The following is a 12,354-nucleotide window of genomic DNA, read 5'->3' as shown; positions in this document are numbered from 1 at the left end:
AGCCCCCCCAGCAAATAACTGTTAATATTGCTTCTTCTGTGTGTGATCTAACGCAAACAATGATTGATCTAACCTGATCTAACAAAGATCTAACAAACTGCATAAAAAAAGTCAATTTTTTTTATATGGGGGGGCTAACCCGGCAGAGGTGCTACAAATATTATATGTTAGGACCTAATGTAAGGACACTCACCTGTCCAGGGATCTAGGGATGTCCTCACCCGAGCCGATTCTTTCGGCTTCAAGTGCAGGCGCCAGCATCTCTAGTAAGGGAAACAGGAAGTTAAGCCTTTCAGCTTCACAGCCGGTTTCCTATGGCGCATGCGCCTTGTGAATGGTCTCTAGTCCTTTGGGACCTGTGATGTGTCCCAGAAAACTGTGGGGTGGGGCTGAACTTCCGGCTCAGGTACCCACTCTCCCCCCAAAATGTGTTAAATGTGGTTCCACTTTAACCACTTTCCGACCGCTGCACGCCGATATACGTTGGCAGAATGGCAGCGGTGGGCAAATGGGCGTCCTGGAACGTCCCCTTTAAGAAGCCGTGCGGCGCCATGGTCGATGTTCGCCGGCAACCCACGATCGGCTCACGGAGAGGCAGAACGGGGAGATGCTGATGTAAACAAGGCATTTCCCTGTTCTGCCTTGTGACAGGACAGTGATCTACTGTTCCCTGTCATCGGGAGCAGTGATCACTGTCATGTCACTTGTAGCCCAGCCCCCCACACAGTTAGAATCACTCACTAGGACACGCTTAACCCCTCCCTCACCCCCTAGTGGTTAACCCCTTCCTTGTCAGTGTAATTTACATAGTAATCAGTGCATTTTTATAGCACTGATTGCTGTATAAATGACAATGGTCCCAAAATAGCGTCAAAAGTGTGCGATGTGTCTGCCATAATGTCGCAGTCATGATAAAAAAAAAAAACGCAGATCGCCACCATTACTAGTAAAAAAAATTATAATAATAAAAATGTCATAAAAACTATCCCCCCATTTTGTAGACGCTATAACTTTTGCGCAAACCAATCAATATACCGTATTTATTGGTGTATATCGCGCATTTTTTTCCCCTTAAAATAAGGGGAAAATCGTGGGTGCGCTATATACGCCGATAGCCGCTTCCCGTGCTCAGTTTGAAATCCAGCGCCGACATATACCGAGTGCAGTACACTCGGGTACATTCGGCTAGGCTTGGCTTCGCTCGTGCTCACGCATAAACGTCACAGAGCGTGAGCGCCAGCGAAGCCGAGCCTTGCCGAATGTACCCGAGTGTACTGCACTCGGTATATGTCGGCGGAGGCGTTCGAACTGAGCGCGGGAAGCGGCGACTTGACTTGAGGCGCGCTCTGGAGAAGCCGGGAGGACACCACCGAGGCCGCAGACGGACGCCGAACCGGACGATGGACGCTGAGAAGACACCAAAACTGTAAGTAATAAAATCATATAACTTTTTTTTACAGGAATTTCTGGGGCAACTTTAGGGGTGCGCGGTATACGCGGGAGCGCGCTATACCGCGATAAATACGGTACTCTTATTCTGATTTCCTTTTACCAAAAATATGTAGAATACGTATCGGCCTAAACTGAGAAAAAAACATTTATATATATTTTTGGGGGATAATATAGCAAAAAGTACAAAATATTGCTTTTTTTTTTCAAAATTGTTCTTTTGTTTATAAACAAAAGAATGATTTTGGAAAAAAAAAAAAAAGAAAACGCAAAAATCGCAAAAAAACAAAACAAAAACAAAAGAAAACTATTTGTGGGAAAAAAAGGACGTCAATTTTGTTTGGGTGCAATGTCAAACGACCACGCAATTGTCAGTTAAAGCGACGCAGTGCCGAATCGCAAAAAGTGCTCTGGTCAGGAAGGGGGGTAAATTCTTGCGGGGCTGACGTGGTTAACTGAGGTAGTAAAAAGCAATGTCACTGACACAGTCATGCTGTCTGGCAGGCTACCTGAATCAAAAGACCACCTTCACAGAGTTCGAAATCTTTTGGCAAGTCAGACAGCTCCAAAATATATGTATTTCCACTTTTTTTTCGCTGTTTGGCTGGAGTTTTGCTATAAGTGCTACTGTGGCTGATCTATAAATAGGAGATAATAATGCAGACAGCACTCTATGGCCATTATTGCAACAATAAACGATTGACTCACCTTCTGCAACCTGATCCAGGAGGACTGTGATTTTCTTATCTTCCAATAAACGCTTTTTCAAAAACTTCATGAAAATGCCATTTGCAAGATTGGAATGCTGGATTTCGAATGCCTCTGCCCCTTGGCACCTACAGGAAATTGGCATAGGTCATATGAGAGGTCAGCAGAAAAAAGGCAGGGAAAATAGTAATTTTCTAATAACCTTCCCTAGCGTGCACACTGGACTTTAGAAATCTATGTTCAGTAGCCAGTTTATCACTTCTTCTGCGAATGCTTCCCTTGGGCCCAATTAGGAAAATGTTGGTAGCTTCATGCTGAAGAGCGCTTAGAACAAAGCCCCATGGGAGCATAAGGGAGTTCAGGAAGACATTCCCCAAAGAACCAAATTACTGTGAACTTGTCATGATAAAAATAGCTTCAGACAACATTTCTAATTATTTTACATTATTCACATCTAAACTGATCGCATAAAATAACATCAGTATCATTTCAGGAAGGATTTCAACCCTTTCTGTGTAAAAAAAAACAAAAACACTTAGGCCCAGATTCACAGAGAGCACGGCGCACATTACGGCGCCGTAGAATAACCAATGTACGCTACGTCAACGCAGCGCAGAGAGGCAAGCATGGAAATTAGCAAGCCAGTGCTCCCAACGCTGCGCCAGCGTGGCGTGGGTTTCGAAGGCGTACGCCGGCGTAGGTGGAAGTGGGCGTGACCCATGCAAATGAGGCGTGACCCCATGCAAATGATGGGCCGAGCGCTAGACAGATACGCATCACAAACTGCGCATGCGCCGTGGACGCATCCCCCTGCGCCTGCTTACAACCACGTCGGAACAACTGCCTAAACCACGCCGGATCACTGTGTACGGCATGAATGTAACCTACGCCCAGCCAGACACACGTCCAGCGTAAAATACGCCGGCTTGTGTTCCCTGGTGCAGACCTTTGCATGTCTGCTGCTGGGTTGCGCCTCCTTTATGGGGAATAACTTTACGCCGGACGTACAACTTACGCGCACCTCGCGTAGCCTGCGTCGGGCGGACGTACGTTCGTGAATCGCCGTATTTCCCTCATTTGCATGTTTGAATGGCTAAGCAATGGGAGCAGCACCATGCACCCAGCCTAAATGTGCGCCCACTCTGCGCAGGCGTAAGCAAGATACGTCGGAGGGGTATAGCCTGTTTTTAGGCGCATCTTAGTTTGTGGGTCTGGCGCACAGATACGACAGCGCACATTTGCACTTACGTCGGCGTAACTTGTTATACGTCGGCGTAAGTGCTTTGTGAATCTGGGCCTTAAAGTGTATGTAAATCCCAACAATGAACCTGCTTTATTCGCTCCCCTTTGGTTTGTTAACTATGCTATTCAAGTTGTTTTTTATGTCTGTTCGAAAAATAAAAAATACGATTTTTGTACTTGTCATAAAATCTGTTTCTTGAATTCCATTGAGGGACACAGGGATTTGCAGAAAATCCTAGACATTTGGGTTACATGCAGCCGTCTACAGAAGAAGGGCACTGGCAAACAGGGCACAACATGGAAGGCCATTGCCCATATAACATACAGGATGAGGAATATAAGTTTACGGTTAAAGGGGTTGTTACTTACCTCACCCCTCGAAAGTCCCGCGCTCGTCCCCGTCATCCTCTTCGGTTCCCAGCCTGGCCGTTGATTGGCTAGGTTGGACGGATTGATAGCAGCTGTCAATCACATCTGATGACGGGGCGCGCCGGGGGCGGGGCCGAGTAATACAGTCGGCGGGCATATGCCCGCCGCTGTATAACGGGAGTGCGCCCGCAAGAGCTTTCCACCATGCGAGCTAGCTCGCATGAAGGTGGAAAGCTCTTGTGAAGGGGGAGCCATGACAGCCACCGAGGGACCCCAGAAGACGTGGATCGGGGCCATTGTGTGCAAAACGAGCCACACAGTGGAGGTAAGTATAACATGTTTGTTATTTTTTTAGTGTCGCTTTAAGCCTCCCGGGCCCCCGCGAGTCCGGTCATGTCCTGACACAAGCAGCCGCATACAGCAGGAGCAGAGCGCACCTGTGAAGGGACATCGTTTGCGGCACATGAGGAGGCTCTGGAGTCTAGACAGGAGGTTGGAAGGGAGTGGGAGACTGTCATCCGTTTTCGACTATTTTTCTATTTTTGTGAAGAAAATGTTTGCTATATTTTTTCATTAGCATAATTTTGACACAAAGAGAGGGAGAGCAACGCCAGGTTCAAGGGTACAGATGTTTCTAAGACCTTAAAGCGGATGTGCCACGGGAAAATAATATTAAAAGCCAGCAGCTACAAATACTGCAGCTGCTGACTTTTAATATTAGGACACTTACCTGTCCTGGAGTCCAGCGCCGATCGCAGCAGAGCACGAGCGATCGCTCATCTCTCTGCTGCTCCCCCCGCCATCCACGCTGAGGGAACCAGGAAGTGAAGCGCTGCGGCTTCACTGCCCGGTTCCCTACGGCGCATGCGCGAGTCACGCCGCGCCCGCCGATTGGCTCCCGCTGTGTGCTGGGAGCCGAGTGTTCCCAGCACACAACGGGGGGGGCGACGGGATGTGACGGAATGCCCGTCTTTTGCCCGTGAATGCCGGGCCGGAAGTGGGTGCAAATACCTGTCTTTAGACAGGTATCTGCACCCCCCTCCCCCCTGAAAGGTGTCAAATGTGACACCGGAGGGGGGGAGGGTTCCGATCAGCGGGACTCCACTTTAGGGTGGAGAACCGCTTTAAGAATAAACTTGATCAAACTACCATTAGGGCCACTGTTCCTCATTGCTGTCTTATTTCTCCCCTGTTTGTCTTATATTTACACATAAGTTTAATCAGAACAGAAATTGGTTAGAATGCATGGAGGTCAGCAATGTGTGTCCTTCGGAGGCTGCATACAGTATACTGCATACTTTGTTGTTTGAAATTAATATAAGCTGTTGCCTGGGTACTGTGCCACATGGGTGTGGTAATTTGTTGTTCAATGACATTAGTTCATTTTTTTGTGGGGGGGGGCATAAAACATTTTGCTATGGGGCCCTGTGATTTCTATTTTACGACCCCGGGTACAAAAGTATCAGAACTAGGTGCTAGCACAGATGGTGCTGAGGAGTAAATTGAATAACCACAAGCAGATTGTTCCATATATCACTAACACAAAGAGACTGGCACAAAGGCCAAAGTGGATATAAGAGACCTGTGAGGCCCCGTACACACGACCGGATCTGTCCGCTGAAACTGGTCCGTCGGACAGATCCGGTCGTGTGTAGGCCCGACCGGACATTTGTCCGGCGGATCGGACAGTTTCCAGCGGGCAAAAATTTCTTAGCTTGCCAAGAAATCTGTCCGCTGGAAACCTGTCCGTCGGACGTGTTCGGTCGTCTGTACAGACTCACCGGACACGTCCGACCGACCGCCATCCCTCGCATGCGTCGTACTGATTCGACGCATGCGTGGAAGCTTTGAACTTCCAGGGCCGCCCACGCGGCGACGGCGTGGCCACGTCACCGCGTATTGTTTACGCGCGGATTTCTGTCTGATGGTGTGTACAACCATCAGACAGAAATCTGCGGGCAGACTGTCCGTCCGTGTGTACGAGGCCGTAGACACAGCGTAGGTCTCAGGCACAGGAAGCAAGGAGGCCACTGATTAGGATGATCCAAGAAAATAGGGGACCCAGGATTTAGAACAGACACCAGTTTCCTCTAACATAGGGTGACCAGACATCCCCGGTTTCAGGGAACTTTTCCCGGATTGAGGACACTGTCCCCGGACCAAGTCTGTCCTCGGTTTTGTCCCCGGATTTGAACAGGGGCTGGGGCAATTTCAAAGACAGTCAGTGCAGAATAATAAAAAAAAAAATTCGGAATCACAAAACCCCCGCCCCCCTCTGCTCCTACTAGCTTAGGGGGTGTATTTTTTGTTCCATTATCTGTGCCCCTTTATAATGATCATGTGCTGGTCGGAGCAGAGGGAATATTTCTTCAGTTTCGGATGCATGCCCATTCAGCTCCGCTCGCATGTTCTTTTGCCTTGGCACAAGTCCCAGCCAGCCGCCTGCCTGTTTATCTCCTTGCCTTCCCTGGTGGAGTGATCTTCCTCCACTCTCCACCCAGTAGTAGCCAGGGCCAGACACGACAGGCTATGAGGCCAGCGGTGGCGGCAAAGGGCAGAGAGGCGCCATTCTAGTAAAAAAAAAATATGTCCCCGGATTTCATTTAAAAAATCTGGTCACCTTACGTGACTAACAATACATGTGAATTGCTTCCACTAGTAGGAGAGTATGTAGCAAATTCAAGGCCAAGCTCACTCACAAACCCAGACTGTAGGTGCTGGTGAGGTCTGTAGGTTGCTAGCAGTAATTAGGTCACTGATGGCAGGCAGTACCGCAAGGCCGAGACCTAGATTACCCATATTATGCTAGAAGCAACAGGAAGAGACACAGAGCTTTTAAGACAAAGGACAGGAAAGGAACAAGAAGTACATGTGCGCAACACTGTCCCTATCGGATGAGGTCAGTACTAAGTTTTCTTGGGCTAAACAATTCAGTAAAAAGGGCATTAATTTTTATGAAAAAAATGCCACCTAGCGGTAAAAATTGTGAGGCAGTTACTTATGCTACAACCCGACCGACCTTAAAGGGGTTGTAAAGGTAAATGTTTTTTCACCTTAATGCATCCTATGCATTAAGGTGAAAAAACATCCGACGGTACCGGCCCCCCCGAACCCCCGTTTTACTTACCTTACCCCTCGAAAGTCCCGCACGCGTCCCCATGATCCTCTTCGGTTCCCAGCCTGGCCGTTGATTGGCTAGGCTGGATGGATTGATGGCAGCGCAGCCATTGGCTGGCCTTGCTGTCAATCACATCCGATGACGCGACGCGACGAGGCCGAGTGCTACAGTCGGCGGCTATGCCCGCCGCTGTATCACAGGAGCGCGCCCGCAAAAGCTTTCCACCATGCTCGCTCGCTCGCATGAAGGTGGAAAGCTCTTGCGAGGAGGAGCCGAGACAGCCGCAGAGGGACCCCAGAAGACAGGGTTCGGGGACACTCTGTGCAAAACGAGCCACACAGTGGAGGTAAGTATTACATGTTTGTTATTTTACAAAAAAAAATAAAATTTTTTACTTTAGTGTTCCTTTAACCAGTAAATGTAATAAGAGACTGGGTCACACCAACAGACTGTGTCGCGGCTCTAAAACTGGAAATACAGAAAGATATACAGTGCGCAAACAACTGAGAGGTAACAAAAGTCACAGTCAAATGCGAAAGAGATACACATCAAGATATGCTAACCACAAACAGAAATACTCACAGGGAGAGAGTCTACAGGGACTGGGTGACACCAAGGGTCGTGTCACAGTGCTGAAACTGGAAAGTAGTCTGCGGCTAGCTGACAGTTCATGAAGGTCTGGAAAGCACCAAGATATAGAGTCCAACGTGAAAAGGTCACCTAAGAGGCTCATATCACATCGATCAGAGGCTCACACATGAGGAAGGTATACAGAGATGGGATACTGTCACTGCTCAAGAGAATGTTTTGAAAGTCCCACAATGCGACCCATCACTAAAAAGCCACATTTGAGATAAAATTTGTAAATCCAGGGGCTTACTTCAATTGGGAGACATCAGATAAACTGGATAAACCAAAGGCTATACCACTGCTACAAAACTGGAGGGCGCTCTGTGGCTAACTGACACAATACACGCAGTCTGGAAAGTGCCACAATGCCAAGAGCCAAGGGCCAGATTCACAAAGGAAACACGCCGGAGTATCTACTGATACTCTGGTGTATTTTCAAATTTGCCGCGTCGTATCTTTATTTGTAATTCACAAAAAAGATACGACGGCTGTTGGCTAAGATCCGACAGGCGTACGGCTTCGTACGCCTTCGGATCTTAGGTGTAACTTTCCGGCGGCCGCTGGGTGGAGTTCGCGTCGTTTTCCAGCGTCGGGTATGCAAATTAGCTGATTACGGCGATCCACGAAGATACGCGCGTTTGTCGCAATCTCTTACGTCGTCATTAGTCGGTTTTTCCCCTCGCAAACTTAGGCCTGCTTTTTCATGGCTCACGTTTAGAACAGCCATGTTAAAGTATGGCCGTCGTTCCCGCGTCGAATTTCTATTTTTTTTTTTGCGTAAGACGTCCGGAAATACGAAGCGACATAACGCACATCGCCGTTCAAAAAACAGGCGAATCAGGCACTTGCGCTGAAAACTTGCGGCGGTGTAACGTAAAGGGGATACGTTACGCCGCCGCAGATATCTTGGAATCTGGCCCCAAGTGCCCAAAGTTCACATTCCAGTGAGTCCATGGGCCCACTCACGGATTGAGTCTTCAGAGACTAGATCACACCAAAAGCTGTGCCACAAATCTAGACCTGGAGAGTACTCTGTGGTTGGACTTTTCCATGGATTTTGGTCCGAAGGTTGTTGGCCGTGAACTTGCTCTGCATACACACGGCAGAACATTTTCAGCCATCATTCACCAAATCACGTGGTTTTTCAGCTCTTTACCGCCACCCTTTGGGTAACTTCTGCTATTGTTGGCTGATGTTTAGCATTCGTTCTGAGCATGCGTGTTTGTACTTTGGATTTTAGTCCGATGGACTTGTGTACACACACGATCGGATGATCCTCCATCGGACATTTGTTGTTGGAAAGTTTGAAAACAAGCACAGAAAACATTTGTCCTTTGAAAACCCGAAAACAATTGTCCGATGGAGCTTACAGACGGTCAGATTGTCCGATAAAACACGTCCGTTGGACCGTTGTTGTCGAAAAGTCCGATCGTGTGTATGGGCTTTTATGCTGGCCATACACTATACGAAAAATCGTTCTAATCCATTTTGGAAAAAACTAACATTCGGCCGTGAGAGCAAACGATAGAGCGTTCAATGGACATAAATGACGTGAAACACATTGACCTTTAAATTTACCGTTCGTTTGGCAGAAAATTTCCAAACTTGTCCTTCGTTTTTTTGGCTCAAAAAAATCCCAACCGATTAACGATTTGTGCCCATTAACTGGCCGAAAAATTAACGAACTGCCTAAATGACTGAATTTCAGCCCATTTTTCGTATATCGTATCGCCAGCATTACATAGTACAAAAAGGTCTGAAAAGCACCAAAAACAGAGCCCAGTGCCCGAAAGGTCACGTTCTAGGCTAGCCAAGCAATCTTTGGTCCAACAGGGTCTGGGTATGGCCTCCAAGGCATCATAAAAGATAAGTGATCCAGAAGGTGGCTGTATCAGGACTATTAGTGCTCAAGCAGCATTTTTCACACATGGGCCAGAATCTCGTCAGGAAAAAAAAGTTTTCCCTGACAAGATTATTGGCAAGAATCTCTTGTGCTCGAGTGTACACACACTCAATTCAAAAGAACACTGCCCTTGGAGGCTACCGCGAATGCGTCAAAGTCATTTCGAGAATGCGCGGGTTTCCACGGCGACAGGCAAGTATACAGACGCTCGGGTTTCTCGGCAGGAAAACCCTGCCGAGAATCACAAGGAAAATAATGAGCTTGTTCTCCATTTTTCCTGTAGAGATTCTGGTCAGTTTTCTTGATGAGAAACCTGAAAGCCTCGTACAACCGTGAGTTTGTAGGAGGCTTAACTCTGGTAAATTTTTTAATGATTCCTTGCAGTAGGGTTGTGCCCTCACTGCAAGGGTTAATTGCTCATCTAGGGAACTTGAAAAGAGGATTTACTTACCTGATCCTCCACACTGCTAGACCATTCCCTGTATCATCTTCCTCCCATACTCCAGTGGTCTAAAATCCTGAGATCATCAAGACCAATGCCGGGTGGGACAGTCCACCACCAGAGAGTGGGGGAGCTCCATCTACCGGGGAGCCAAGGATAAGGTAGGTTTAAGTGTTTCTCCAGTCCCCTAGACTTCACAAGCAGTTAATCCTTGCAGTTTGGGCACAGCTCCATTGCAATGGATCATTTTCAAATTTTCTGGAGTAGGGCTTTAAAAAGGAAGTATGACCAATGCTTTTTCGGCCATACTTCTCTTCTGGGCAACAGGAGTGCACTTACTTGTACTCTCCTGTGACCCAGAATCAGCCGAAAAAAGGGCTATTCCCTGCTGTCGGCTGATGTCACAGAGCCACTCCAGGCTCTGTTATCCACCCAGATTCCTAATCAGCGAGCGGCTGAGAGTCGGAGCCAGCTGCTCCCACCCCCTCTCCAGCCCAGCGCTCCAGTGAGCACTGGAGGGGAAAAGCAGAGTGTGGTGACTAACACTGCTTTTTGCTCAGAGTGAATTGAGAACGGAGCGATCAGGGGTCATATGATTGCTCAGTTCTCCAGCTTAGAGCTGGCGGCGGACAGCTGCAGCTGTATGTTTGTTTATTTTTGTAATTCTATACTTCTCCTTTAAGTCCCCTGATTGATGAGAAAAAAATGCAGAGAAGCAACCATGTTAATACCGGTAGGTAAAAAAACAAAATCAGTAAAAAAAAATGTTTTAAATAATTATAAAAAAAAATTCTCAGCAGAGCTATGGAAAAAGCATCCATCCTCCTAGGACACTAGCAAAAAACTAAAGCACAGCAGTTAGCACCAAGGTTATACAGGGGCCGGCCTTCAATGTTTTATTCCCTTTGCCAGTGTCCACATTCTGTAGACAGCTGCATATAACCAAAGGTCTAATGTTATCTACAAATACAAATCTCCCAATAGACAATAAAAAAAGAATACCAGTTGGTCCAGATAGAAATCAAGTGAGCTCCTAACTTACTGTAGCGAGCCAACAACACGGTGCCTATGCTGTAGTGACCTTTTATTAGCCTTGCCCAGTTCACCTCTGTGAAGTACAGAACACCTCCCCTCTACGTTATGGAGAAAATGAGAGGGAGAGGAGTCCTGCAGTCCTAGCACACTTCCTGTCCTAGGGTGACAACACTTCTCCATGGACACAGTGCAGTGAAGTGAGTGCTGTCACCCTAGGACAGGAAATGTGTTACTGGCAGGATCAGCGGGTAAGAATAGGAGGATAGAAGCTTGAAAAAGGTAAAACGAAAGCAGCCCCCACATCTAAGGACTGGTTAGCTGCAAAATATTTTTGCTCTTGTTCAATTTGTTTGAGACTTGCCAGCCACAGTTCTGCCTTAAATCCTTCAAAAATAACAGTGGAAACTTTCAAAAAGTTTAAAATGTTAAACTGAGAATTGTTGAAAATATTAGGTAAAAGCAGGAAGTCTTATTTCCTGTATTCTAAAGATTCTAAAGCAGCAGCAAGTGTTTCTCTTTTTGCTGTGTTAGATTTTCCGCAGAGTCCTGAAAACTTCCTGGGACTCACGTGAAAGTAACCGTCATTTCTTAGTATGACTTCTAGGATTCATGGTCAGCCTGCAGCACTGGAGCCATTACACCTATAACCATGGGCGTCTGCTCCATAGGGCAAGGGGGGTCGTTTGCCCCCCCCTGGAATCGCCAGGGAGAGCCAGGAGGAGGGCCAAACTGGCCCTGGGGCCGCTTTAAGCGGCGACTGCAGCGCTCCCCTCCTTCTGTCCTCCGGCGCTCGTATCGTATGTCATGGAGCTGGCTCTGTGTGCAAGGTCCCTCCCCCCTAGTTCGGCTCGTCTGATAGTCTTCTAGTGTTCAGCCTATCACACAAGCCGAACTAGGGGGGCGGGACCTTGCACACAGACCCAGCTCCGTGACATACGATACGAGCGCCAGAGGACAGAGGGAGGGGAGCGCCGCTTTATATCGTTTACCAGGCCTGTGCTTTGTTTGTTCCAACATCTGTTGCCACAGGTAACACTAGACTATTTTCTGATGTGTTTTTAGCAAGTCTGGAACCGCAGAGCAAACGCAACACAGAGTTGTAGCCCACGGCATAGTTTCTAGTTGTCTCTTATTTAGCGTGCCTGTCCATCTTCTGGAATTAAATCCATTTGTCCCTCATTCCAAAAGGTTCCTCTTTTAGACCTGAAATAAATATACTGTCACTATAGTGTAGTGTTTCAGTCAAAGGAAAGGGGTGCTGTGGAATGTAAAGGGGGCCAGTGATGCAGGGTGCTGTGTAATGTAAAGGGGGCCAGTGATGCAGGGTGCTGTGTAATGTAAAGAGGTCCAGATCTGTGGGGTGCTGTGTAATATAAAGGGGTGCAGGGTGCTGTGTAATGTAAAGGGGTCCAGTGATGCAGGGTGCTGTGTAATGTAAAGGGGGCCAGTGATGCAGGG

General features: G+C 47.6%; 1 protein-coding gene across 2 annotated transcripts in view; it reads right to left on the bottom strand.

Moving 5' to 3' along the window:
• The window catches only part of MALT1 (MALT1 paracaspase), a 175,933-nt gene that overhangs the window by 23,431 nt on the left and 140,148 nt on the right, over window positions 1-12,354 (bottom strand). For both annotated transcript variants that reach the window (XM_040337760.1, XM_040337753.1), the window contains one exon: window positions 2,158-2,285. In XM_040337760.1, coding sequence (XP_040193694.1) covers window positions 2,158-2,285 — 128 coding nt within the window. The remainder of the gene's footprint in view (window positions 1-2,157; window positions 2,286-12,354) is intronic.

This window comes from Rana temporaria, chromosome 1 (assembly GCF_905171775.1).
Source record: "Rana temporaria chromosome 1, aRanTem1.1, whole genome shotgun sequence".
Lineage (NCBI taxonomy): Eukaryota > Metazoa > Chordata > Amphibia > Anura > Ranidae > Rana > Rana temporaria.
Note: the sequence above shows the minus strand (reverse complement) of the source record. Positions and strands in the feature narration are given on the sequence as shown.